This window comes from Cotesia typhae, unplaced genomic scaffold (genome assembly GCF_013202065.1).
Source record: "Cotesia typhae breed Kobodo isofemale line unplaced genomic scaffold, CoteBio_Ctyphae contig_26, whole genome shotgun sequence".
Classification (NCBI taxonomy): Eukaryota; Metazoa; Arthropoda; class Insecta; order Hymenoptera; family Braconidae; genus Cotesia; species Cotesia typhae.
In genome coordinates this window covers 2,277,320-2,304,105 of record NW_027423732.1, presented here as the reverse complement: position 1 = coordinate 2,304,105, position 26,786 = coordinate 2,277,320, and the positions used below count along the sequence as shown (strand labels likewise).

General features: G+C 28.4%; 2 protein-coding genes across 2 annotated transcripts; both read left to right on the top strand.

Annotated features, from left to right (window-relative positions):
- Positions 1 to 79: 79 nt before the first annotated feature.
- On the top strand, positions 80 to 22,036 carry Ir8a (Ionotropic receptor 8a). The gene is made up of 15 exons (XM_074239821.1): positions 80 to 196; positions 7,061 to 7,216; positions 9,209 to 9,579; positions 9,826 to 10,017; positions 10,077 to 10,244; positions 10,310 to 10,498; positions 10,661 to 10,879; positions 14,628 to 14,727; positions 15,354 to 15,531; positions 15,864 to 16,047; positions 16,138 to 16,259; positions 16,342 to 16,489; positions 17,770 to 17,939; positions 18,004 to 19,717; positions 21,945 to 22,036. The coding sequence occupies exons 1-14, from the start codon at positions 151 to 153 to the stop codon at positions 18,401 to 18,403; spliced, it is 2,643 nt and encodes an 880-aa protein (XP_074095922.1). The 5' UTR covers positions 80 to 150; the 3' UTR covers positions 18,404 to 19,717; positions 21,945 to 22,036.
- LOC141525371 (uncharacterized) lies at positions 21,752 to 26,303 on the top strand. Its single transcript, XM_074239843.1, has one exon. The coding sequence runs from the start codon at positions 22,131 to 22,133 to the stop codon at positions 22,947 to 22,949; it is 819 nt and encodes a 272-aa protein (XP_074095944.1). The 5' UTR covers positions 21,752 to 22,130; the 3' UTR covers positions 22,950 to 26,303.
- Positions 26,304 to 26,786: the final 483 nt, after the last annotated feature.

Here is a 26,786-nt window from a genome sequence, read left to right as displayed (position 1 = left end):
ACTGAGGAGACGATGACGGTGATGGCCGTCGCGAGCAGCTGGGAGTTGCGAGTTTTGCTGGTGGGGGTGGGACGGGGAGTGAGGCGCCATCTCGAGGTGATGAGAGCAAGCTTGCTGGAAAATTTAGCGGGGTAGGGGAAAGAAGGTAAGATGGAGGATCACCAGCTGAATGACAGATTGTTTTTAATATGGACCGGTAAGTATGAATGAAGAGGATTGTTTGTGACGGGTTCGTATTTTTTGAATGAAAATTAATGAAAATTAAGTATGAAAATTAACTTAGCAAATAGTCGATAGTTTTAAGAATTTTTGTAAAAAATAAATTATGGAAAAAAAAAATTTATTAAAAAAATTGACATTTAGAAATTTTAAAAAACTACAAACGCAATTTTTTTTAAATAATTTTTTGAAGAAATTTATGTGTTAAAAAAAATTAAAAATTTTTCAAGTGACAGTTAACTTTAAAGGCATAAATGAATGAAAATTAACTTAGAAGATAGTTGATAATTTTAAGAATTTTTGTAACAAATAAATTATTCCAAAAAAAATTGATGAAAATTAATTTAGCAGATATTTGATTATTTTTAGAATTTTTGTTAACAAATAAATTATGGGGAAAAAATAAGAAAAAAAAATTGACATCTAGAAATTTTAAAAATTAAAAAATCCAATTTTTTTTTAATAATTTTTTATAATAAATTTAATTGTTAAATAAAATTAAAAATTGGTCGGGTGACAGCTAACTTTAATGTCATAAAAAATTGACATTTAGAAGTTTTAAAAAACTACAAATACAATTTTTTAAAAATAATTTTTTTGAAGAAATTTATTTGTTAAAAAAAATTAAAAAACTGTCAAGTGACAGCTAACTTTAATGTCATAAATTAAGTTAGTTGACATTTAAAAATTTTAAGAATTGTTTTTTCATTGAAAAAGTTATTACTAAAAATTAAAAAAAAAATTTCATTTGTAAAAAACTTAAAAAACTACAAGTGCAATTTTTTAAAAATATTTTTGAGTTCTAATTTAATAAATTAAAAATAATCAAAAAATTAAAAACGTCGGCTAACTTTGTTATTATTGAAAATTAAATTAGCCGACATTTGAAAATTTTTATAATTTACTTTATTGAAAAAAAAACTTTTAAAAAATAAAAAGAAAATTTTTCACATGTAGAAAATTTTTAAAATTATACGTGCAATTTTTTAAAAATATCTTTTTAGTTCAAATTTTATTTAATAAGAAAAATCAAAAATTATTGAGTGTCGGCTAACTTAATTTTTATATTTTTTTAAAGTTTTTAGGGCTGGTTTTCGATGAAAATAAATTATGAAAATTAAATTGGCTATTAAAAAAATTTTGAGTAATAAAATACCTGATATTAATTTAAAATTTCTAAATATTAGTAAAGTAAATAAATTAATAAATTAATAATTTAATAAATTAACTATAAAATTTTTAAATTTTGTGGGAAATTAACCTGCAACTGTACATTCCAAAAGAATACCACAGATGTCGCTACAAATTTAAAGGAACTCAGGAAATAGAGACAACTAGTACATGGAACCGAAGGAACAACAAGGATTAACATATATTTTATAAATCAGATAACAATGTACCCAGATTTTTGTTTTTTAACGGTCAAAAATGACAGTTTTTATTTCTTTATTATTAATACAATTAAAATTTTTACATAAAAATTAAAACAATATTAGTTTATTCATAAATTCATATAATTATTTTTGGATTAATTTTTTTTAAATTGAGAAGAAATTAAATTAATTATCCTGGTTAAAAATACTGATTGAAAAAAATTGAGAAGCGGTCGCACCATGCAATCTGTACATCTATATATACAAACGAAAGAATTGGAATTATTGAAAAGAATTCGAATTTCATCATTTTTAATTTTGAATTGATTAAAGTGCAAAATAGCAAAGATAATTTAATATTTGTATTTTGACAACGTATTTAAAATTGACTATGAAAGGAGTAATAAACTTTTTCATGATAAAAATAGTATCTATCGGCTTTTCTCGAGATGTCAACTTTTAAGTTAACAAAAATATAATTGTTTTAATTTATAATTGAAAAAAAATTACAGAAATCAATTACTGTATCATTGAATAATTATAACATGCGCATATTACTCATAAAAAATATTAGGAATTTGTATTAGAACAATTCGCAAAGTCTATTCAACTACTGGTCCCATTTTTATAAATGTTCAAGTACTGGGTAGAAGAGAAGGGGGTCAATTGAACCAAAAAAATTTAGTAATTTTTTACTATTCGAATTAAAACTAAAAAATAAAATTTTTTTTTTTGAAATGGTAGTTTATTATGTCAACTATCATTATCAATACATAAATTAGTCAATAAACAACGTGAATTTTTAAAAATTATTATTTTTTCCAAACGCGTCGAATGGTTCAATTGACCCCCGCTTGGGGGCAATTGAACCACTGCTTGGGGTCAATTTAACCAATAATATTTAAAACTCAAACCCGAACTTTTAATAAATAATATATTAATTGTTACTTGCTAGTATTACTGTTGCACCGTTTTAATGCACAGATATTACATTAAATAAATTAAAAATCAATTTAAAAATAATTTTCATTATAAATTCAGTTCATCAAATTGTTAGGTTATTTCCCTGAGTTTGTTCACGTAGAGTCAAGATGCGCGCGCATGTCCCATGCTTCTTCGTATGGTTCAATCGTCCCCGGGACTGCTGGTTCAATTGACCCCATATAATTTTATAACAATTAATAGTAAATAATAAATAAATAAATTATTATATCACTATAAAAAAAGTTAAGGATTATAAAGTATAAGTATATACAACGACTACAACTCAAACTTTATCAATTAATTTAAAAATTGAAATATTATTACATAATTTATCACCACCCGAAAAAAAAGTTTGCATGGCTAAAAATAAAAAAATTTCAATTTTTCAAAATTTATTAATCGCAATGATTTCAAATTTTGATCACATCCGAGTTTAACATATTAGAATCTAATTCTAAGAGCATGAAGCGTTTTTTCAATTTTTTCGATTTTTTAATTCGAATGGTTCAATTGCTCCGTGGTTCAATTGACTCCCTTCTCCCCTACTTTACTGATATGAAAAAAATAAAAATAAATTTTTTAAAATTTATAGAATAGAATGCCCCTTTAAAATACAATAAACATATAATTAATATTGTTTAATTATATATGAAATATTTTTAAAACTTTCTCACTATTTTATTTATTTACCACAATTTTTATTATCATTATTTTCATATATATCATAATTATTATTTAACTTTGAAAGAAGATATAAAATAAACATTGGTCTCTTAGCAATTTAATTTAATCGATGATAAGCCAGTCACGCAATGTCGTGTACATTTATGTCCGTCAAACATTTTATAGAACATCGATCGCTAAATTATTATATACATCCCATTATTTTAATATATATATACATATAGATAAATGGATTTTAATGTTTCAAATACTTTTAACTTATAATCGACTGTGACGATGCAAATGCATTTTGATTCTTGTTGTCGATAATTATACTGATGATTTACCATCATTCATGATAAATCAATCTGCACACACATAAGTTAAAAAAAAATTTTTTACACCAGAATTATTTTTATTTTTTCATTGCAAAAAATTTATTTTGAACACTTTCACATTTCTTCCAAATTTATGAATATAATTGTAAAAATTATTACGTATGATTTAATTCAATCTAAAAAATAAACTCTTACATTATTTTCATCAGAAATTGATGGAGTTTTTTGTATAATTTTTTTTTTGTTTAAAAAAATTTTTTTAACTATAAAAATTGATTTTAAAAGTTGAGAAATTTTCAATTTTTACAATTTTTTCTGATGTATATTAATCTTATTTTAATTATTACTCTCTTATAAATGAATTTAAAAAAATCAAATAATACATGATTTTTTTTAGAATAAAATGTAATTTCGTGAAAGAATTATTTTTTTGTGAAAAAAAAATTTTTTTACTTCAAAAATAAATTTTAAAAAGTAAAAAACTTAAAATTACCAAAAATTGCTTCTAATACATATCAATCTTGTGTTAATTATTACGCTTAGTAAAAATGATCCAAAAAAATAAATTGATACATTAATTTCTTCAGAATTTAATGCAGTTTTTCATACAATTTTTCTTTTTTCCAAAAAAAATTTTTTCCTTCTCAAAAATCGATTTTAACATAAAAAAATTAAAAATTACGAAAAATCTCTTACATATATTTATTTAATATTAATTATTATTCGTTTTTGAATGCATTCAAAAAAATAAATTAATACATAAATTTCTTCAGAATTTAATGCAATTTCTTATACAATTTTTTTTTTTCAAAAAAAATTTTTTCCATCTCAAAAATCAATTTTAAAATAAAAAATTACCAAAAATCGCTCCTAACCCATCAATCTTATTTTAACTATTACTCATTTCAAAATCCATCCATAAAATTAAATTTGCTCATCAAGTTCTCTGTAACTCTCTCCAGAATCTCTAATAATATTTTTTTTCCCAAAAAAAAATTTTTCCACCCCAAAAATCAATTTAAAAATTTAAAAAATTCACAACTCCAAAAAATGGCTTCGAATACATATCAATCTTATTTTAATTATTACTCAGTGAAATTTATCCAAAAAAAATAAATGAATACATCAATTTCTTCAGAATTTAATGCAGTATCTCATAAAATTTATTTTTTTTTTTTTAATTTTTTCCACCTCAAAAATTAATTAAAAAATTACAAAATCCCTAAATTACCAAAAATCACTCACATCTATTAAATTAATTTTAATTACTATTCGGTTAAAAAAAAAAAAAATGCTACATGAAAATCTTCAGAATCAATCGCAGAATCTCCCAAAATTTTCAAAAATTTTTTTCCCTAAAATTCCAGCCAAAAATCTTAATTCAAACCGACAGCAGCCGAAACCAGACAAAATACAAACATAAAAAAAATCATTGCAAAATGAACAAGGGGTGCCTTGTGAATATATACCAGACAAAAGTAAATAAAAAATGCACATTACCACCCAGATTATTTAAATAACACTGACAAAGCATAATATTTCGTTTGTGGGATAGATGATGTCAGAATCGCGGGCGGTGAGGCATTTAAAAATACTCTCGAGTTATCGAAGCATCTCTTTTCACCTGCCGGTCTTGGAAGCACTTCTTCGGAACATCTGCAACGCAATCACCTCTGGATTTTCCCTCTCGCTTCCTCGGAATATTTTATTGAAATAGAGACGCTCTGTCTCTTTTTCTCTTTGAGTTTTATTTACTGGAGCCGTGAATTATTGTAGCCAGGTTGGGGCAATGGTGCATCACTTATGTACTTTAATCTCTGCTGATGCTTCCTCGAGCATAGAAATTAATCAACCTCAGTATTATACTCACCGATGTGAAAATTTTGATTTTATTTATGGATTAATTTGTCGGCATTGTTGAATTGCTGTTCAGGCTACTGTTTTTCGGCTATTTTCAGGCGGGAAAATTTTTTTTGGACTTGTAATTTTTTTTGGAAAAAACTAGATTAAATTCTGGAAATAATGATGGGTGAATTTTAATTTTTCGTCATTTTTTAAGGCGAGTAATAATTAAAATAAGATTTTGTATATAAATCACGATTTTTGGACTTTATAAATATTTTTTTGTTTTAAATTGATTTTTTAGGGCAAAAAAAATTGTTTTTTTGAAAAGCAAAATTTTTTTTAAAAACTACATTGAATTCTAAATAAAATCAACCCTCACTTAATTTTTTTCCATAAATTTAATTGGTGAATATAATTAAAATAAAATTAACATTTAATATAAATTTTTGGAAATTTAAAAATTCTTGGTTTTAAATATTTATTTTTGGTGATGAAAAAAATTTTTTCTTCAAAAAACCAAAATTATCTCAAAATCTGCATCAAATTTTGAGTAACTTTATACCTGACTTAATTCTTTTCAATCGATTTTATCCTTCTTAATAATTTAAAAAAAAAAAATACCTACATGATCAAATGTTGGAAAATATCAACTTCTCAAGTTTAAAAATCGATCTTTTGGGTTAAAAATTTTTTTTTTGTAAAACAAAAAATTGATTCGAAAACTACATTAAATTTTGAATAAAATCATGCGTGACCTTATTTTTTTCGATCAATTTAAGTGGTAGTAATAAATAAAATAATATTAACCTACAGTCTAGATTTTTGGCAATCATAAATTTGTTATCGTAAAAAATCGATTTTTGATGCAAAAAAATTTTTTTTTCTTAAAACCAAAAATTTTTGGAAAATCTACATTAAATTCTGAAGAAAATCATACTTGGCTTAATTTTTTTCGATCTATTTAAATCCTCTTAATACCCACATTAAGATACCCACATACGATCATTTTTTTGTAATTATAAATAAAAATTGAATATTTCCTCCAACTAATCACAATGACTCGCGCCTTTCCACTACAAAGTTCCCAAATTCTTCTCTTTTCCTATCTAGTCACCATCCTAACTTCTTCAAATCAATATATAGCCATACAAAAGAAAGAACAACCTTTAAAGGCCTAAATCGCCAGAATTCGACGTCCTGCTAAATAATTCAGGGCTCGCGTCATATTCTCCATTTTTTGTATTCTAGTCCTCTGCCCCTAAAACTTATCAATTCTTACAATACTTACCCCGTGCATTAATTCAGTCAAAGCGCAAGCGTCGTAATTATTTTCGCGGATTCGATTCCTCCCGCGGCGGCTCTTGTTACATTATATGTTTAGATTCTTGCTCCGACGCATCAATTTTTTTATTAATTAATTAATTTTTATTATTAAAAAAAAAATTAATTAATAATAATAATAATCGATGGTAAAATGTCAATCGAAGCAACATTTTTATTTTGTGGAATTTATTTTATCAAATTTATCCTCGCGCAAGACATTGTTAAAATGAGTAATTATTTTAAAAATTTTTATTTGCTTTTAATTAATTATTAATTATTTTCATTTTTTTTTTTTTTTTTTTTTTTTTCTTCCAGTGGTAGTGATGGAAAGTACGGACAGACATGGTATAAATATTGTTAAAAATACTTTACCGGAGGCGGTAAAAGCTGCGGGTGGAACTGAAAAAATAGATATTCAACTTGTTGAAGTTGAATTAGATCGGAATAATGTTACAGAAAGTAAAAAACGAGGTAAATATTTTTTATAATTAATTTAGTAGCTTTTAAAATACTAGTTACCTTGCAGTCACTGTGTGACTGCCGTGACTTGAGAAATTTTGAATTATTAAATAATGAATTTTGTTAAACTGCACTGTATTTTCTTAAATATTGACGTCTTGACAGATATAAGCTCATCCCGATGTTACACTCATCAAGAGCTTTTATTTGAGTACCCACATGCATTTTGATATATTTTTCATATAAACATATGAGTGATTCTCTGTAAGGATGTTGTTTACTGTCCCAGGCATGTTTTTATTAGAAAAATTATTATTTTGTAACTAAAAAAAATTTATTACGAAAGTAAAAAAACATTTCTATTTGGAGCATTGAAAACTAAAATGAAATAAATTTTGGTTTTTTGCTATAAATTCGTAAACCACCGAAATAACAGTCCCCTGGGCTGTCCCATTCCCAAAATTCAAACTTTAAAATTAAATTTTAAATTATTCGTCCATAATATATAATTTGGTCCATAATGTTTATAAACTTAATTAGTTAACTAACAATCTTCTTCAATAAAAAGTACCGAAAATTAATTTGTTTCATTAAATTCATTAAACCAAAGTTTGTCCCAGGCGTTTTAAGAACAGTCCCTTGCCAGAAGTTCAAAGCCAAAAAAAAAACCAGCGTGTTATTTTATCATTTGTAAAGTTTATAAGGATCTAACTAGCCTTAAGTTAATAACCATAGGGCTGTTAGCGCTTTATCGCCATTTTATTTAGTGTCAAAAACACCGTTTGTGCTGGAAACATGTGTCTGGGCCACGAGGAACTCTGTCCCCTGGCAATTATTTTTATTTATAATTTATTTATAAAATTGGATCCATAAGTCTTAATATTATTCTAATTAATGTAAATATTTATTAAGAACTTGAAAAGTTGAATGCATTGAAATAGTTTGCTTGATTTTTCTCTATTTGATAAAAGAAAACAGTCCCCTGTCATGTAACATGGCAAAAGATACACAAATATCGAAAGAACTAAAATTTAATCAGCTGTGTATTTTTTATCATTAAGCTGATAGTTTTTTAGTCCTTGTTAATTAGCCCTTGTTAATTTTTTTTTTTCTAATAAAATCAAAAATAATTTGGTCGGAAAATTTTGTACAGATTTAACATGTCCTTACAGAGAATCACCCATATATATATAATATATATAAATAAATGAAAAATTGATGTAGGTACTCAAATGAAAGGTCTCGATCTGACACTAGTTTACCCCAAAAAATAATATTCATTACTTTTTTATTATAATTTATTTGACAACTTTAACCACCACTTTTTTATATTTAATTAATTATATTATTTTTAATTAATTTATTTAACTGTCTTTTTAAATTACAGATACATTATAGAACAATTAAATGGTTTTTTTATTTATAATAATATAGTTAGCGTTAATAATAAATGGTATATATGATTAATAAAAGATTATTTAGCTAATTATCGGAATTAAATCTCTCAACAACTAAATAACAGTTATTATTTTAGTTATTAAATACCTTTATATATTTTTTAAATCATTAATAATATATTTAAATCTCACACTTGACTATTCAATTATTCAAATAATTATATTTTTATTTTTAAATTTCAAAACTTGGTTGTTTTTTTTTTTTTTAATAACAAAAATTATTGGCTTGTAATATTTAAAAAATTAGTCCGTATTGTTTTTTAAATCTTCCAGATGTACTTGGGTACGTTTGTCTTTTTTTTTTAATTTGTTGGTTGAAAAACCAAAAAATCGTCAGATTGATTTTTTTAGTATTATTAGAAAAAATTTATATTTACAATTACAATTATTTTAAATTCAATTCTGGATAAAAAAGGTCCTTATCCGCGAATTGATTTGACCAACCGTTTAAAAGTTATTGAAATTAAAAGTACCGAAAATTTTCACTTAATTAAATGATTATTTTTCTTCTAATTTTTTTTTTACGATTCTATTGTTACTGTTTCAGTTTGCGAAGCATTGGCCGACGGAATTGCTGTCACACTGGACATGACCCACACAGGCTGGGACAACGTTCGTGATATCGTGGTCAACAATTCAATAATTTACCTGCGTTCGGACGGAAGAATAATTCCGTTTACACAAGCCACCGACGACTTACTGAAGAAAAAGAATGCGACTGATTTTGCGTTGATTTTTGAAAATCACATGGATGTAGATCCTGCGCTATTTTATCTATTAGGCGCATCTAGACTCCGGCTAGTGATCATTGATAACTTCAACAATGCTTCTATACACAAGTTACGTGAAATGAAACCTCAGCCGTCGCATTATATGATTTATTCCAGTACTAAAGGAATGGAGAAATTGTTCCAAACGGTAATGATACATTTTTTATTGCGCATGCGCAATACTTGTTCCATAATGCGCAGTAATGGTTCCACTATGCGCAGCAATGGTTCCGCTATGCGCATTACAAGTTCCAGTCATATACGATAAAATCTTCACAATGATTCATTTTTCAACCTATCTATAATTAATCAATCAACTTCAATATTCTAAATTAATTGTTAACAGAATTTATAAATAAAATTTGAGAATATACTAATTCTAAATATTTTCTAGGCCCTAGCTGGGAACTTGGTAAAAAGATCCGGAATATGGAACCTAGTTTTTACAGACATGGACTACAAGAACTTCCGATACATAAAAGGACCAGAAGTTTTGGAACACTCTATAGGAATTTTTTCTATGAATGTCAGTATCTGCTGTCGTTTAATTAAAAAATTAACCTGCGACTGCCCCCCTGATTTTAAGGTTAGTATGTAAATATTTCTATTCAATTTTTAATTACAAATTCTTAATATACTCAACAGATTTTCGATTCGTATATACAACTATTAATAAACCAGCTAGTAGCGACACTGGTGCAGATCAACAGTGAACCGGGTGCTAAATTGAAGTCAATCAAGGGGACCTGTTCTCCAAACTACCTAGAACAGGAGGATGAAATCATTCAGAAATTCAAGAAAGCTATTACGACCGTAACCATAAATAATTATACTATTTATAATAATTTAAATATTAATTATAATTATGTAATTTACAGGATAAGACAATTGCGTTGGAGTATATGCCGAAATCGTCGATAGTGGTCTATCGGGCGACGATGGGTATCGAACTATTGAATAATGGAACATTGACGCCATTGGCAGAATGGACTAAGGATGCATTGACACCTTATCCAGGTCAAGTGATTGTTGCCAGTCAACCTCATTTTCGCATTGGAACTACTGCGGTAATTATTTTTTAGTAATTTTATCGATGCGCATGATGGAACAGGTACTGCGCATCATCGAACAGGTACTGCGCATGCAGGCACCATTTTTGCGGATGCGCGTTATTAAATTCAAGCTAATAAATTTTTTTCTCTAACTAATACAATATAATTAAATTCCAGTCAGTACCATGGGTAACAATTCACACAGATCACTTAGGAAGGCCTTTAGAAGACGCGAACAACCGCGTAATAGCCGAAGGCTACTGCATTGACTTCATCGAAGAACTTTCCAAAAAAATGAAATTCACTTACGACTTAATCGTTCCTAAAGACGGAAAATTTGGGAAAAAATCAGAAGACGGTTCCTGGAACGGACTCGTCGGTGATTTAGCCAATGGTGTAAGTACATATGTTCCATTTTATTTTCCTAAGTTCCTTTTAACCTTCATACTTCTGTACCACGCCCTCTTAAATTGATACTTTTGTTTTCAACTTTCAATTATCGAATCGATAATTTTTCTTCATGTTAATTAGAATAAATTATTCATAAGCTGTAAGATAATAGTATGTTATTAATTGTGTTCTATATGAACGTGACGATTTATTGAAAAATAACGAAAATGACAGTAAACATTTTTATGACCTTCAGTTTATTGAATCTATAATTTATAATCAAATTAATTAGGGGTACAAAATATTTTTATAAGTACAAATCAATTCTTATTTTATTATTTTATTATTAAGAGGAAAGAAGAGGAGATGGAAAAATTCTTGGGTTAGCCATTTCGTCGATGATTTTTGGGCCATGCGTTTCGCGCATGGCTGGTAATTGTTGGCGAAATCGCGGCCATATTTGTGACGATATCTAGGCTGTTATTTTAACTATAATTTGTTAATAAATCATTACTTTATTCATTATTCGCTAATTAATTATTATTATTAATTAATTTATTTATTTATTTATTTCTTGATTAGTAATTAATTCATAGTGAAATAATCATAAATTAATGATTTAAACATATTATTAGCCTAATCTTCACCATATCTAGGCATGCTTTTTCAATAATTAATCTTTCATCAATCGTTGATAAGTCAGTAATTTATGATTTCAGCATGAATTTGGTATGTTTAACCTTATTTTGATCATATCTACGCCTAAGTGTCAATAAATTTATTTCTAATGATTGTTATATAAGAATCGATTCGTTTTTGCATTCCCTAAATGATTTTTAGACCAAACAGTTGATTAGTTTATTATTTTTTTAGATATTTAGAATTTTTTATTCTACTTCTTCGCATTTCCGTGCTGCAGCGTGCTAGGCTTCAAATTAAGTGTCAAAAAATTTATTTCCAATGATTGTTAAGGTAAAGTACCCAGTACTTGAACACTTCGAAAAATGGGACCAGTAGTTGAACAGACTTTTAGAATTGTTGTTATAGAAAATCCAAGTATATATTATGAGTAATATTCACATGTTATAATTATTCAATGATACAGTAATTGATTTCTATGAGTTTTTTCAATTATAAATCAAAAAATTATATTTTTTTTAACTTTAAAGTTGACATATTGAGAATAGCCGATAGATGCTATTTTTTTTTCATGAAAAAGGTACTAAACCGTAAACCGAATAATCAGAAAAAAAACGGTACTTCATCATTTTAAGTAAAAAAAATTCTACCACCCAATGAAATAGTCTTTTCTTAATATTATATATTTTTTGCAAAGACATAAACTAAAATTTTTATATTAAATTTTAGCGTTCAACTATACCTTCAAATTTTCCAAGCGGTACCCAGAAGTTGAACAAGCTGAGGCCGTATAATTTTAACCGCACTCTAACCTCTAATAGGTTTATAGACTAGTGATCAGCATTGTGATTTATATCAATTATTGCAAATTAAATAAGTTTTATAGCTAAAAATAAATATAGTTAAAAATTATTGAACGTTTTGAATTGAGTTTTCTTTATTTATAATTGAAAACTTGCTTTGTTATTCATAAAAAATGTCATTAAAAAATTAAATACAAATATTTCTCATTTTAAAATCAATATATTATATATTCTCAGCGTTATTTATCATATTAATCAATAATATGTTATAATTCTTCTGATATTTCAATGAAACGTTGACAATTTATGGTGTGCCCATTGCAAATATATTTTACTTGTTCAACTACTGCTCCCGGAGTGTTCAACTACTGCGGCTTGTCAGAATTGATCGTTCAACTACTACTCCTTTCATAATCTATCTTAAAAACGTTGTAAAAAATATAATTATTCAATTATTTGCGTTATTTTGCGCTTTAATCAATTCAAAATAGTTTATATTTTCGTAAAAAACACTAATTTGAACTAATAATTACATCTTTCTATATTAAAAGTAGGATCAATTACGTTTTACTTTGAAACCCGTTCAACTACTGGGTACTTTACCTTATACTGTTTTTAGTAGATTTCATAGAAATCTAACTATTGCAATGGTCCTCATGATAAAACTTTTGAAAAATTTTGCTATATTCCGACTTAACTCGACGAGCTGAGTCAGAAAATACATATGGTTCAAAAGTTTATACATGTATGTATATATATATATATATATATATATATATATATATATATATATATATATATATATATATATATATATATATATATATACGATATAACGCGGCTTGTCACCATGATAGCGTCGTCAATTTACAATGGATCTTTACCAAACTCAACATACTTATTCTACAGATAGATACTGAAGTCAAGTTCGAAGATGAGCTTAATCGTTCAAGTAATTTAGAAATGCCATGATTTCAAAATTTTCAAAATCATAAAAATTAAAATCTTTTCATTTTCGGACTTAATACAAGATCATGGATATTCTTATAAATTATTTTCTTGATTCAAGGATTATTTTCTTGAACATAGTTTATTTTTATTTCCATATCAACAAACTATTTTCAATAAAGTTGATAATATTTAATGATGAATTGTATAATTTTTATTTTTTACAACTAATATCTCTGTAAGTTTTAATTCAAAGAAAGAAAATTTTCAGAACAAGTCATCGAAAAAGGTAATGCTTCCTCATTATTAAAATATTGTAATTATTCAGTAAATTATGACAGAATGATTTGTCTATAAATGTCACATTCTTTCTTAATTATTTCTCAGTGAAACAAATATTTTATTAAAAAATTGTTATCAATGAAATATCATCATTATCAATGAAGTATGTTAAGTTTGAAAAATGATCCATATTCATTACGGCTATCGTCGTTTCCAATCGCAGTAATTTTTGGATTTTTACATTTATTATGAAATCTACTTCCATTTCGACTGCCGAATGGTCTTTTTTTTTTTTTTTTTTTTTTTTATGATATTTCGGCTTACGGTTTAGTAGCTTTTTCATGAAAAAAATAGCATCTATCGGCTATTCTCAACAAGTCAAATTATAAGTTAACAAAAATATAATTGTTTTGATTTATAATTGAAAAAACTGACCGAAATCATTTAGGTACTTTACCTTTATGTAAAATAAAAAATTGGACAATTTTAATTTTAAAGATGTTAAAAAAAATGAAATCCTAATCATGTCTCTTATGGTATCAATAATTGCTGCTTTTACCTTATAATAAATTACGAAAATGTCTTTTTCATCTACCGGTACACATAAATGTGTACCGGTAGATAATATAATATAAAACTCTTCAATGCTAAGCTACACATGAGTAGACTCTCACTTCTTCATACTCTCCTGATCCACGAGACGACGACATTGGGAATTTTGCTAACCCATAGTATTAAATTTACAAAACATATTGTGATAAATATTAGTAACATGTTTTGTAAATTTTACTACATTATATATATATAGATATATTTAGATATATAGATATACAAATTTATCAAAATATCATTAATATATACAGGAGTCGTTCATGTTCTCCTGATACTCGAGGCGTCAAATGTGACCGAGTTTGATAAATTTTAAAATATATGTTATGACACTCTAGAATAAAATTAATTTTTTATCTTTACATTTATCACAATAAATTATTTTAATTATTTATAATTTATTGTAATAAATTAAAAATATGGATAGATGCATAAAATAATTTTTTTCTTGCAAATAATGAATTTTTTTTTAGAAAACAGACATTGCGATAGCTTCACTGACGATGACATCGGAAAGAGAAGAAGTTGTTGATTTTGTCGCGCCTTATTTTGAACAATCTGGAATACTTATTGGTAAATTATTTATATTAAGATATTTATTTATTATTATTAATAACAATAATAATCTATAGATAAAATTTTACTATTATTGTCACTTCTAAGTTTCATTTTAGTCTTCATTTTTTTTTTTAAATAATATTTTAGGAGTTATAATTATTTTTACAGTGACTAGAACAAGATTTTTTCCTTTTTTATATGTGAGCAGGAAATAGCTGTATTTCCTAAAATATTGAATATAAACCTATAGAATATTAACTTTTTTTGTAGGAAATTTCCTAAGCCACAATTTTTGTCTCTTGTAATTTTCTCCTAAAATCAATATTTTAGGAGTTATAACCATTTTTATAGCATCCAAATAATTATTAGGAATTGATTATTCATTTTTCTTTACTTAGTGTTAAAGTTCCAATAACTCCGAAAATATTGCAGATAGACCAATAGTATAATAACATTTTCAATAGAAAATTTTTTTAACTACAATTTTAGTCTCTTATAATTTTTTCCTAAACTCAATATTTTAGGAGTTACAGCCATTTTTATATTCACTAGAAGATGATTAAGTATTGTTCATTAAAAAAAATTCTTTTTTCATTTTTATTATTACTATTATTATTATTATAATAATTATTATTTTTCAGTAATGAGAAAACCATTAAAAGAAACATCATTATTTAAATTCATGACTGTACTCAAATCAGAAGTATGGCTGAGTATTGTAGGCGCGTTAGTTGCCACCGCACTAATGATCTGGATACTGGACAAATATTCGCCCTACAGTGCTAGTAATAACAAACAACTCTACCCATATCCTTGCAGGTAATACCTAAAAACTGTTTCAATTATTATTATTATTAAAAAAAAAAAAAAAAAAAAAAAAAAAACAAATAAATTATACCATCGCCGAGAATCAAACCCTGTTCTTTCGCGCTTAAAGTTTACGTCGGTTAATCAATGAAAAATTTATCGCTAAACACTCTTAAGGAAGTCCTTTCGTTCCTAAACTTCGCTAGTAGATAAATAAGGACTAACTATTAGATAAAAATTAATTTTATGCATAATTAATATTTTTTATTCAACATTGATAGCGAAAGGACCTCCTTAAATAATATAAAATGAAGAGGAATCTAAATTTTTTTATAAATTTCTAGAGAATTCACGCTCAAAGAAAGTTTCTGGTTCGCCCTAACCTCATTCACACCCCAAGGAGGGGGAGAAGCGCCAAAAGCACTTTCAAGCCGAGTTCTAGTCGCCGCTTATTGGCTATTTGTCGTCTTAATGTTGGCGACATTTACTGCTAATTTAGCTGCCTTTTTGACTGTCGAAAGAATGCAGGTATGTTTATTTTTCTATTAACCAGAATTTACTTATTTTAGATTGTTTTATTGATTCTTTTTAATTATTAATTAAAAATTCATTTTTTAGGTACCAGTACAATCACTGGAGCAACTAGCAAGACAATCGAAAATTAATTATACAGTTGTTAATAATTCTAATGCTTACCAGTACTTTAGTAACATGAAAAACGCTGAAGATACTCTTTACAGGTATTATACTAGTAACGCCATCTATTAGAATCTTCAAAAATTAAATAATAGAAGCAGACATATTAATTTTTTTTTTTTATAGGGTATGGAAACAAATAACATTGAACAGCACAAGTGACCAATCAGAGTTCAGAGTATGGGATTATCCGATAAAGGAACAATATGGTCATATTTTTCAAACAATTAAAACCGTTGGTCCAGTTGCTAATGCTAGTGAAGGTTTTGAAAAGGTTTGTTTGTTGCTAAATTTGTAAGTTTGTAAGGACAACAATTAATTTTGTATTTAAGTAATTCGGGTTTGAAAGCTAAAATAAATAAATTTGACTTGAAAAAAGCGGTCTAGTAATCTTAGAAGATTCCAGTGGCGCTTCTAGCGGGACGCTAAGAAACTAAATTTTGATCTTAGTCACTAACATGACTCTCTGTTTATTAAATTGACTCAAATAAGATAATTTAAGCAACAAATCTTGTATTTAACGTAGGTTTATTAATTTATTAGTTCTAGAAAATTATAATGGCGCCTCTAACGGGAGAACATATAACTAAACTTTGTTCCCAATCATTAGAACGATTTTTTGGGTTAAAAATTACTTAAATAAGAAGGTTGGAATAAGAAATTTAGTATTTTAGTGGAAAAGTCTAGTTAATTGATTCTAGGGCATTTCAGTGGCGCCTCTAGTAAGACGCTAAGAAACTAAATTTGGATCCCAGTCACTCAAATAACTTTTGTTTATTAAATTAATTTAAAGAAGATAATTTAGGCAACACATTTTGTAATTAACGTAGTTTTATCAATTTATTACTTTTAGAAAATTATGGTGGCGCCTCTAATGGGGTTATATAGAACTAACTTTTGTTCCCAACCTTTAGAACAATTTTTTTTTTGTTTAAAACTACTTAAATAAGAAGGTTGAAACAAGAAATCTTTTATTTTATTTGAAAAATTCCTGTTGATTGGTTCTAGAACATTACAGTGGTGCCTCTAGCGGGATGCTGTGGAACTAAATTTTTAGCCTCAACCGCAAAAATTATTTGTTTGAATGATAATAACTTGAATAGAGAATAGATTCACCAAAAAATGTTGTAATTAACTTAGAAGTGTGAATTTAGCCATCATAGAAATGTAAAATGGCGCTTCTAGCGAGACGTTTTGGAACTATGTTTTTACTCCATCTATAGAAATTCTATTTTTGGATTTAACTCACTTAAATAAAAAAATTTAAGCAATGAACTTTGTATTGAGCTCAAAAAAGGTTGATTTATATATCTTATAAAAGTATAGTGGTGCCTCTGGTGGCATTTTTGGGAACTAATTTTGTATCTCAACTATGAAAATCATATTTTTGTGTAAAAATTACTCAAATAAGATAATTTGATCATTGAATTTTGTGTTAAACTCATTAAAGTGTTTTCAGATGTTAGAAGAGCATAGTGGCGCCTCTAGTGGGCAACTTTGCAACTAACTTTTTATCCCAACCAACGATATCATTATTTTTTTCTTTATGTTCAGGTTTTAGAGAGCACAAAAGCGGAATTTGCTTTTATACACGATTCAGCCGAAATTCAGTACCAAGTTACAAAAGATTGCAATCTATCAGAAATTGGAGAAGTTTTTGCCGAACAGCCCTACGCCGTAGCAGTTCAACAGGGGAGTCATTTACAAGAAGAAATAAGTCGAGCGTGAGTCAATTTTAAATTTGAGTTATCATTAATACTTCCGCGATATTTACAATAAAATCTGCAGAATTTTAGATCTGCAAAAGGATAGATTTTTCGAGCGACTATCTGCCAAATACTGGAACGCGTCTCTGAGAGACAGATGCCCAAATATGAACGAAAACGAGGGTATTACTCTAGAGAGCCTAGGGGGAGTCTTCATCGCGACTTTGTTTGGGCTTGCCTTGGCGATGATCACTCTGGGAATCGAGGTACTCTATCACCGACGAAAGAACAACCTAGACGGAGACAAAGCCAAGGAAGCCAATGGTCGTCATGTGAAGTCACCGGTGTCGAAGCTCATGAAGCCTAAGGTCCATCACTTTAAGCCAAAGCCCACTGTCGCTTTTATTGGACGGAACCGCGGACTCAAACCTCGTGTTTCTCATATTTCTGTTTATCCTAAGACTTTCCCGTATAATGATTAATTTATTTTTTAGTCTTCACTTATTGGATATTTTAATGTCACTAGAACAATTTTTTGAAATTTTTTATTTTGATTTCTTTGTACAAATTACGCGCATGTGCAGATATGGTGCCATAGTGCGCAAAAGTGGTTCTATTGATGTGCGATTTTAATTCCATGAAATGCAGTTCTATTTCTAGTCATGCGCAGTAATTGTTCCATGATGCGCAATATTGGTTCTATGATGCGCAGTAGTAATTATATAATGTGCAGTACTTTTTCAAGTCATGCGTGATATTAGTTCCATGATGCGCAGTACTTGTTCTATGATGCGCAGTGCTGGTTCCACTATGCGCTGTGGTAATCATATAATGCGCAGTACTAGTTCAAGTCATGCATGATATTAGTTCCATGATGCGGAGTAATTGTTTTATGATGCGCAGTACCAATTCTAGTTTTTAAATTTGTTACAAGCAAAAATTTACATTAAAAAAGAGATTTTTATATTAAAAAAATTAAATTTCGATAATATTAATAAATAATTTTGATCTCAATCTCTCAATCAGATTTTTAATCGTTTAATTATAATTTAAAAAAATTTTTCTACTTCACTTAAATCAACAATTAAGAAACAACGCGTTTTACAATAATTTCTCTTCGGAACGACAAAAAGCGGATGACAATAGAGCAAAAAAGTGATTGTAAAGGCAAGGCGGAAGTTTATTAAAATCGTTGCGTTAGATATCGAAAGTACTTTTTTGCATTTATTGCATTAATTTTCCTTACACAAACACTCAAATATTGTCACAATAAATCAATAAATTATATATATTTTTAAACTTTTTCTTTTTTCTCTATCTTTATCCTGTCATTAATTTTCTTCTGTTTAATATGATAATGATAAAATATTGAAAATTAGTTCGAAAATGATGTTGAAATAAAACAATACAAACTAATTACCATTAAATCTATTCATACTATTATTATTATTATAAAATTGTACTTTCACTTGTTGACACTATTGCCGGTGTATTAATTTATACGGTAATATTTGTCTGCTTTAAATTTTTTTTGAAGAAAAAAAGTTGTGTAACTTGTGGTTTTGTTTACAACGACTTTTACTTGAGAAAAAATTTTCAGAGTGGGAGTCTTGATTACGATTCAGTGCGATTGTTACGATTTAATATAAAATCGATTAAATTGGAACAATAGAATTCATTTTATCGAAGAGATACATTCTGTAATCATTGTTATTACTTTAGAAGAAGATAATCCAGATTTTATGGTTTTTTTTTTTGAGTGGTTAAGAATTTTTGGATCAATGGAATTTTATAAGGTAATTATTTTAATATTTTAATTCAGTTTTAGATTTGATATAATTTACTGTTGATATTGCATTGAATTTAACATGAATCATTATAATTTTAGATCTTTTTAGTCGATTTTATATAATTTTATACAACTTCATCTGAATTTTTAGAATTTAATATAATTTTTGGCAACTTCACGCAAACTTTTATAATTTTATGTAACTTTTGGCAACTTTACATAATTTTATGGATTTTTTTATAATGTAAATTTTTTTATTATGTAATATCATGCAACTTCATATAATTTTATACAACTTCATGTGAATTATATATTCCCTTGTGGAAATAATTCTCTGAAAAAACTCTTGACAAGTCTTTATAACTCTGAATAAGACTTTTTGAAATTCTTCACATCCCTAACTAAGTGAAGGAAAGACTTAATAAGTCTTCAAAACTCTGCAATACTCTTCAAAAGTCAAATTTTCCCTGCAATTTCAGAATTTCTCAAAGAGTTATTAAGGCTTGATAAGACTTGTTCAGTTTTACAGGAAAAGAAGAAAATATTTCTTTTCAAAAAAATTACTTATCAGAATTAAATAAAACTATAAAAAAGAATTAATGCATGTTTTAAAAAAATTTTTTTTAAATAATATTTTCATCACGAAAATACTTTGATGGGCATAGAATCACTGATAGTTGAGCAAGTCAAAACATCAACAGCAAATGAAGTGCACTTAATGTTGGAAACAGATACTACTCAAAGAGTAAATCCAATCGGTATTTAATTTGGACTATCAAATATTAAAGTCAACTTTCTAGGTAGGAAAGAATTTTCTATCCACACGCTATCTGCTGGAATTAATTGATATCTAACATATTTTAGTTTACGAATTTACAGTTAGAATCTTTGAGTGTTCTTAGTTTCTAATAGGTGGCATGTGGTTAGAAAATTCTTTCCTTGAAGAGTATTGCAAAGTTTTGAAGACTTATTAAGTCTTTCCTTTACTTAGTTAGGGATGTGAAGACTTTCGAAAAGTCTTATTCAGAGTTATAAAGACTTTTCAAGAGTTTTTTCAGAGAATTATTTCCACAATAGTTTTTATGTAATTTTTGGCATCTTCAAATAATTTTATACAACTTCATTCAAATTTTTATAATTTTATGTAACTTCTTGTAACTTCATGCAATGTATTATAATTTTACGTGGTTCTATACAATTTCATATGATTTTGTACAACTTCATGTAATTTTTATAATTCTATGTAACTTTTTCCAACTTGAAATAGTTTTATACTTCATTTAATTTTTTATAGTTTTATTTGATTTTATAGAACTTCATTAAATTTTATACACCACGTGAATTTCAAAATTATATTTAATTTTTTGCCACTTTATGTAATTTTATGTATTTTTGTAGAATTTCATATGATCTCATGCAACTTCATATAATTTTATACAACTTCATACAAACTTTTATAATTTTATGTAACTTTTTGCAACTTCATATAATTTTATATGATTCTATGCAACTTCATATAATTTTAAATAACTTTATATGGATTTTATAATTTTATGTAATTTTTTGCAACTTCGTATAATTTTGTGTGACTCTTTACAACTTCATATAATTTTATATGATTCTATGCAACTTCATATACTTTTGAACAACTTTATATGGATTTTATAATTTTATGTAACTTTTTGCAACTTCTTATAATTTTTGATAATTTTACGTAATTTTATTTGATGTTATGCAACTTCATATAATTTTATACAATTTTGCATTATTTTTTAATTACTTCGTTTAGATTTATAAAATTTCTTAATACTTCATATAATTTTATACGACTTCATGCTACTGCTTAAGTCGCTATATACTATTTTATATAACTGCATATAATTTTTTAAAACTTCTTAAAACTTGAAAAAATTATATAAAATCTTATATAATTCAATCCAACTTTATATCATTTTACACAAAATTCAATTTTATCTAATTCCATATAATTTTACAACACTTCATATAATTTCATCTTAAAGTCATAGCTTCATATAAATCCAATAATACATATAAAATTCTCTAGTAATATGAAATTACATAAAAATATATCGACCTATAATACATGTCTATTTTTCGACTGAATATATCCATTAATTTTTATAAAATCATATAAAATTGTTTTTAAATACGTCAAAATTTCTTTAAAATAATAATTATTCCAAGTCTTAATTTTAATACGCACAATTTTCTAGGTTATCCTGATCCTGAGCGTCAGCTGTTCAGCATCAGCCATAACGTTCCCTCTAACATCCGAGTCACTTCCAGCGCCATCGACCAGCACGCCGAGTAACTCCTTCGACGAATACTTTAAACCCGAAGCATCAAAACCAAAAGCGCGGCAGAACTCCGAGAACTGCGAGAAGGTTATAAAAAACGGAATGATGTGCCTTGTGTGTTCCGACGAGAACACCGGAAAGTCGGAACAGTGTGCGTACATCTCCCACCCTCCAAAAAAGTATTTGGGACAGAAAAAACCGCGACCTGAGCCGGACATCGACGAACTGACTTCTCCACTGAAATCCTCAAAAAATAAGAACATGAACAAAAAATATAAAAATCTCCGTCGGTACGACGAGAGCGCCGAAAGCGAGGATTCCTCGAACTACTCCGAAGATTTTGAAGGGTTCGGAGATTACTACCCAGAATACACTTCAAAATCCGAAAGATTGTCCAAAGCGGAGTCTAACGATTGCGAGGAAGTTGCGAGGGACGACGGAACTATTTGTACGGTTTGCAAGGATGAGAAAAATGGCGGAAATTCTCAGAGGTGCAGACGCGCGTATCAACCCAAGGAGAGTGTGTACGGCTACAGTAGGTCCCGAAGCTTTGGGCTGCCTAAAAGTGAGAGTAAGAAGAAGCCTAAGAGTGTAGAGAAGAGCCAGAGTTACAGGCGCGAAGATAATGCCGCAGAAGATCGGAATCCGCACGGCAGCCACAGAGATCCGCAGAACAGTCGCAGAGATAATTACGACTATCCTGCGGAAAAAAGAGAAGTAGAAGAGGAGGAACACAGCGGAGAAAGAGGGAATGGAAATTGTCAGGAAGAAGAAAGAGATGGAATGATTTGCACGGTCTGTGTCAACCCCAAGACTAATGGAAAGTCGGAACAATGTTCTTATTCTTACAAGCCGGAGGATGAACTTTTTGCTTATACTAATTCAAGGTCTTACGGGTCTCCTAGTGAGAGAAAGGGATAATTTTGAAATTTTTTGTTGTTAGTTCTTAATAAAGTTGTTATGAAAAAGATTTTGGTTTTTGTTTTTCAGAATAGTGGATCTAATTAAAATTTTTGCTTTGCACTAACAAGTTTTTCGAACGATCTAAGTTTGTAAATAGCGGAAAATTCGAAAAATGGCTTGCAGGGTCAATCAATTTTTAGATATTTAATTCCTTTTATCTTTATTTTTTCAACTGTTCAATAAATCGACATTTTAGTTGCAACGAATAAAAATACCCGACCGTCAAGTTTGTCATCTATTTTATTATTTGCTTACCGATGGAAGATTAGTGGAACGAAAGAGCTAGAGGACAGCTCCCGAGGGACTTTTAGTCGATGGTTTCGACAGTACCAGCAGCTCTTGTGGAGACCTCAGCCAGTTTTATGGCAGCAATAAATACTCCTTTTCCAGAACCAAGTAATAGCTGACCTAGTTGACGTGTCTTTTCTACGAAGCTCATCACTAGGTTTTATGATGTTTTGCCACAATGTGAGCCGTAGTTGTCATTAGCAACAATTAAATACAAAGTCAAACATATTGCAAAGCATTCAGTCGAACACTTCACTTTAAATCGCTCAGTTGTTAGCTCGTCGGACGAGTTAGAGTCGCTTTTTTGAATATATCAAAAAATTATTAAGTTTTTAAACATTTCTAATTTCTGATTTTGCACAATTGGTTTTCTAAACCATCAGCAGACTGATGATGCGACTGATTAAAGTTATTTTATGCTGCTGTTGCGTATTTAGTACTCGCTTTTCAAACGGAAGCAGCATTCACAGCTCGGAAATCAAATCACGCCTCATCAATCATACGGTGAGTTGATTATTTTGCTCGCCTCGACCTCAAGCTAGACCAAACTTTTTTTTTGTATTGAAATAATTGTTAATCGTTCATATCACGTATTATTTTTGCAGATGAAATTAATTTATGAAGGATTTGAAAATAATTCTAACACACTGATAATATCTTCTGACTTAGTTGATGACCAAGTAGTAAATGGGAACATCGAAAATGGAAGTCCACTGGTGGTCATAAATGGTGATCAGAGACAGAAGCTAATCGAAGGATATCTGCCTAGTTATCCTACGTACATCCTTAGAATTGAATATCCGCTGACACTGGCACCACGTATCGTTAGGTTCATGAAATCAACAATTTGGAACATAAAGTCGCCAATGTTCATTCTCGATATCTCTAAAGGGCCTCATGATGCAAAAGCTTTTATGGTTCTCTCATTTCTTGAGTATTTCGATATTTTGAAATCATACTATGTGTGTTATGATAAGAAAAAAGAGTCAACCATGGTCTATACTCTGAACCCTTACGCACAATACGCTCCATCACCTTGGAATCAAGTTATATTGACAAATGCAAGTATTAATAATAAAACAAAGCTGGTACTATACAATCTGCAGTATCCAAAAGGTAATTTTCAAGTTTCATAATATCATTTACGATGTAATTTTACATCAGCTAAATTATTTCTCTTTATTGATTCTCAGATCTGAAGAACAACTATAAAAATATTTATTTTGATAAAACTCAGTACTTAGATGGTCATGAGATAAGATTACTGGCTCGTAAGATTCCACCGAAATCAGTCGATCAGAATGAGCAGAAAAATATCAATAGAATTCTTAAATATTTTGAAAAGTTCAAAGACTTTGGATTGAATTCATTACCTGATTATATGAAAGTAAAGGCATCAATTCATGTTCTGAAAAACTCTTTCATTTCCCACATAATAAAATACGGTGTCGATAATGATCTTATGAGCCGAAAGTATGATGCAAATAACCTCAAGACTCAATTAGCTGATACAAATCCTCAATTGACTGATTTTGTGACAGAATATCATGAAATGCACTATTCAATTCTGACGAAGAAAACAGATTATTTAACGGCACTCACCGAAATTTCTATAAATCTGCAGTTTATCTTCATCACCCTCTTTGTGGTGATGTTGATTACAGTGATCATAATCATGAACAATAAATGTCGTGTGAGTGAAGGAATCATGGACATTTTGAGCATGTCACTGAGTATGGGGATAATATTTCCAAGGGGACGTCTCTCGATCAGGATAATTTATTTCTTCGGATTTTTGTTCATTTTCGTAGTGATTCCCGAATTTCAAGGACAAATCTCGGCCATACTATCCCAACCTGCAAGACGCAACGTCGAAACCCTAAAGGACTTGTTTGACAACAAGTATCATGTGTTTTATCATGGGTTATTAGAAAATGACATGATTAATGAAAAATTGTAGGTGACCGCAGAGGACCAGAAATATTTGCACCCATCATCTGATCCTAAGATGGTCGAATGTGCAATAGAGGCCCAACAAAATTCGACCATCGCTTGCATCGACTACACATCTAAAATTCTACTTTATGCTTTAAAGCCTAAAAATCTTCATGTATCGAAAGAAATTGTATTCAAAGAATACCACGTGTATTGGACAAAGAAGAACTGGGCACTAAAAGAAAAAATTGATAAAGTCCGTTCAATTGAACGATGGAAACGGTATTAATACCGGTGGAAACGGGATTAATTTACCATTACTCAGATCAGATAGAAAAGTATCAATGGAAAAAGATAAAGAAGTTAGAGAAAATCAAAGAAGCTGAAAACTATGAACTGGTTGATTTCGAAAATTTGATGTTTTATTTTGTTATGTTTGCGGCTACTTTGCTGTGGAGTTGGGTCATTTTTGGAATTGAACTTATTGTCTACTACAGCCACACTAAATATATGAGACAGAAAAAGGAGCGACGACAGTTGATTGAGAGATTGAGAGCACAACCACGAATTATTTTTTTCCCGGGTCGAATTGTTCCGTCAAATAGCCGCCAGTGATCTCAAAATAGGAAAAATCAACCATCTAATTAGTAGATTAGTTTTGTTCAATTTTAGTACCGATTATTGTGATTGATCTGTGAGTATTTCTATCTTTACTGTGTGGTTTACTACTTTGTACACAGGAATAACTGATTTCTTAACTCGAAAAATTTTTTCTTTGGCCCAAGACAATTTTGTACATTTTGAATTAGAATCACAAGTTTGATCAGAACAAAAAGACAATTCTTGAGAATTTTCTTACATTGAATTTAATCTTTTAATTATTAAGCCAATATTATTTTATACTTCGCCCGAAATAATCTTGTATTGGAAATTCAGAAACTGTATTTTATATTTTCCTCACATTATGCGATTATTTTTAGGTACAAAATGATAAATATCAGCTTCAAAATTCACAATCGTTACACTTTAACATTTTTAGCAGTTCATTATTACCTATTATCAATTCACTATTATTAATTACAGTTTACTTTTTTTCGTGTAGCTTAAGATTTTTAACTTCCCGCTAAGAAAGTCTCGCTAAGAAAGAAGATTTTCAAAAATCGGGAAGTTATTGTTTTCACCCCGTTTTGCCAAAATCGAGTTTTCATCAGATCTCGACGTTTTAAGGTCTCAGGAAGCTTCTCTGACTATTCCCGCGATGCTGTCTATATGTCTGTATGTATCTATGTATGTATGCATGCATGTGTGCGTGCGCGCGCGTGTGTGTGTGTGTGTGTGTGTGTGTGCCTCTCATAACTTTTGAACGGCTTGACCGATTCTATCGCGGTTGACGCCAATCGAAAGGGCTTGACGAAACTTAGATTTTGAATATAATTTGAATCGATTCGGACCGGTAGATTTTTAGAAATCTCAAAAAAACTACGAAAAAAAATTTATTCAAATGTGGTTTTTAAGCTATTGCATAGCTTTTATCGCGGGCTTTGAGCGCGGCAACCGAACCAAGAAATTCCC

What these genes read in the sequence shown, in the direction of transcription:
- Ir8a (XM_074239821.1), top strand. Translation starts at nt 151, where the DNA reads ATGGAGGATCACCAGCTGAATGACAGATTGTTTTTAATATGGACCG. An exon ending in TCAAGAAAGCTATTACGACC is followed by an intron (nt 10,245 to 10,309) that starts GTAACCATAAAT and finishes TGTAATTTACAG; the next exon opens with GATAAGACAATTGCGTTGGA. An exon ending in TGACTGTCGAAAGAATGCAG is followed by an intron (nt 16,048 to 16,137) that starts GTATGTTTATTT and finishes TTCATTTTTTAG; the next exon opens with GTACCAGTACAATCACTGGA.
- LOC141525371 (XM_074239843.1), top strand. Translation starts at nt 22,131, where the DNA reads ATGATGTGCCTTGTGTGTTCCGACGAGAACACCGGAAAGTCGGAACAG.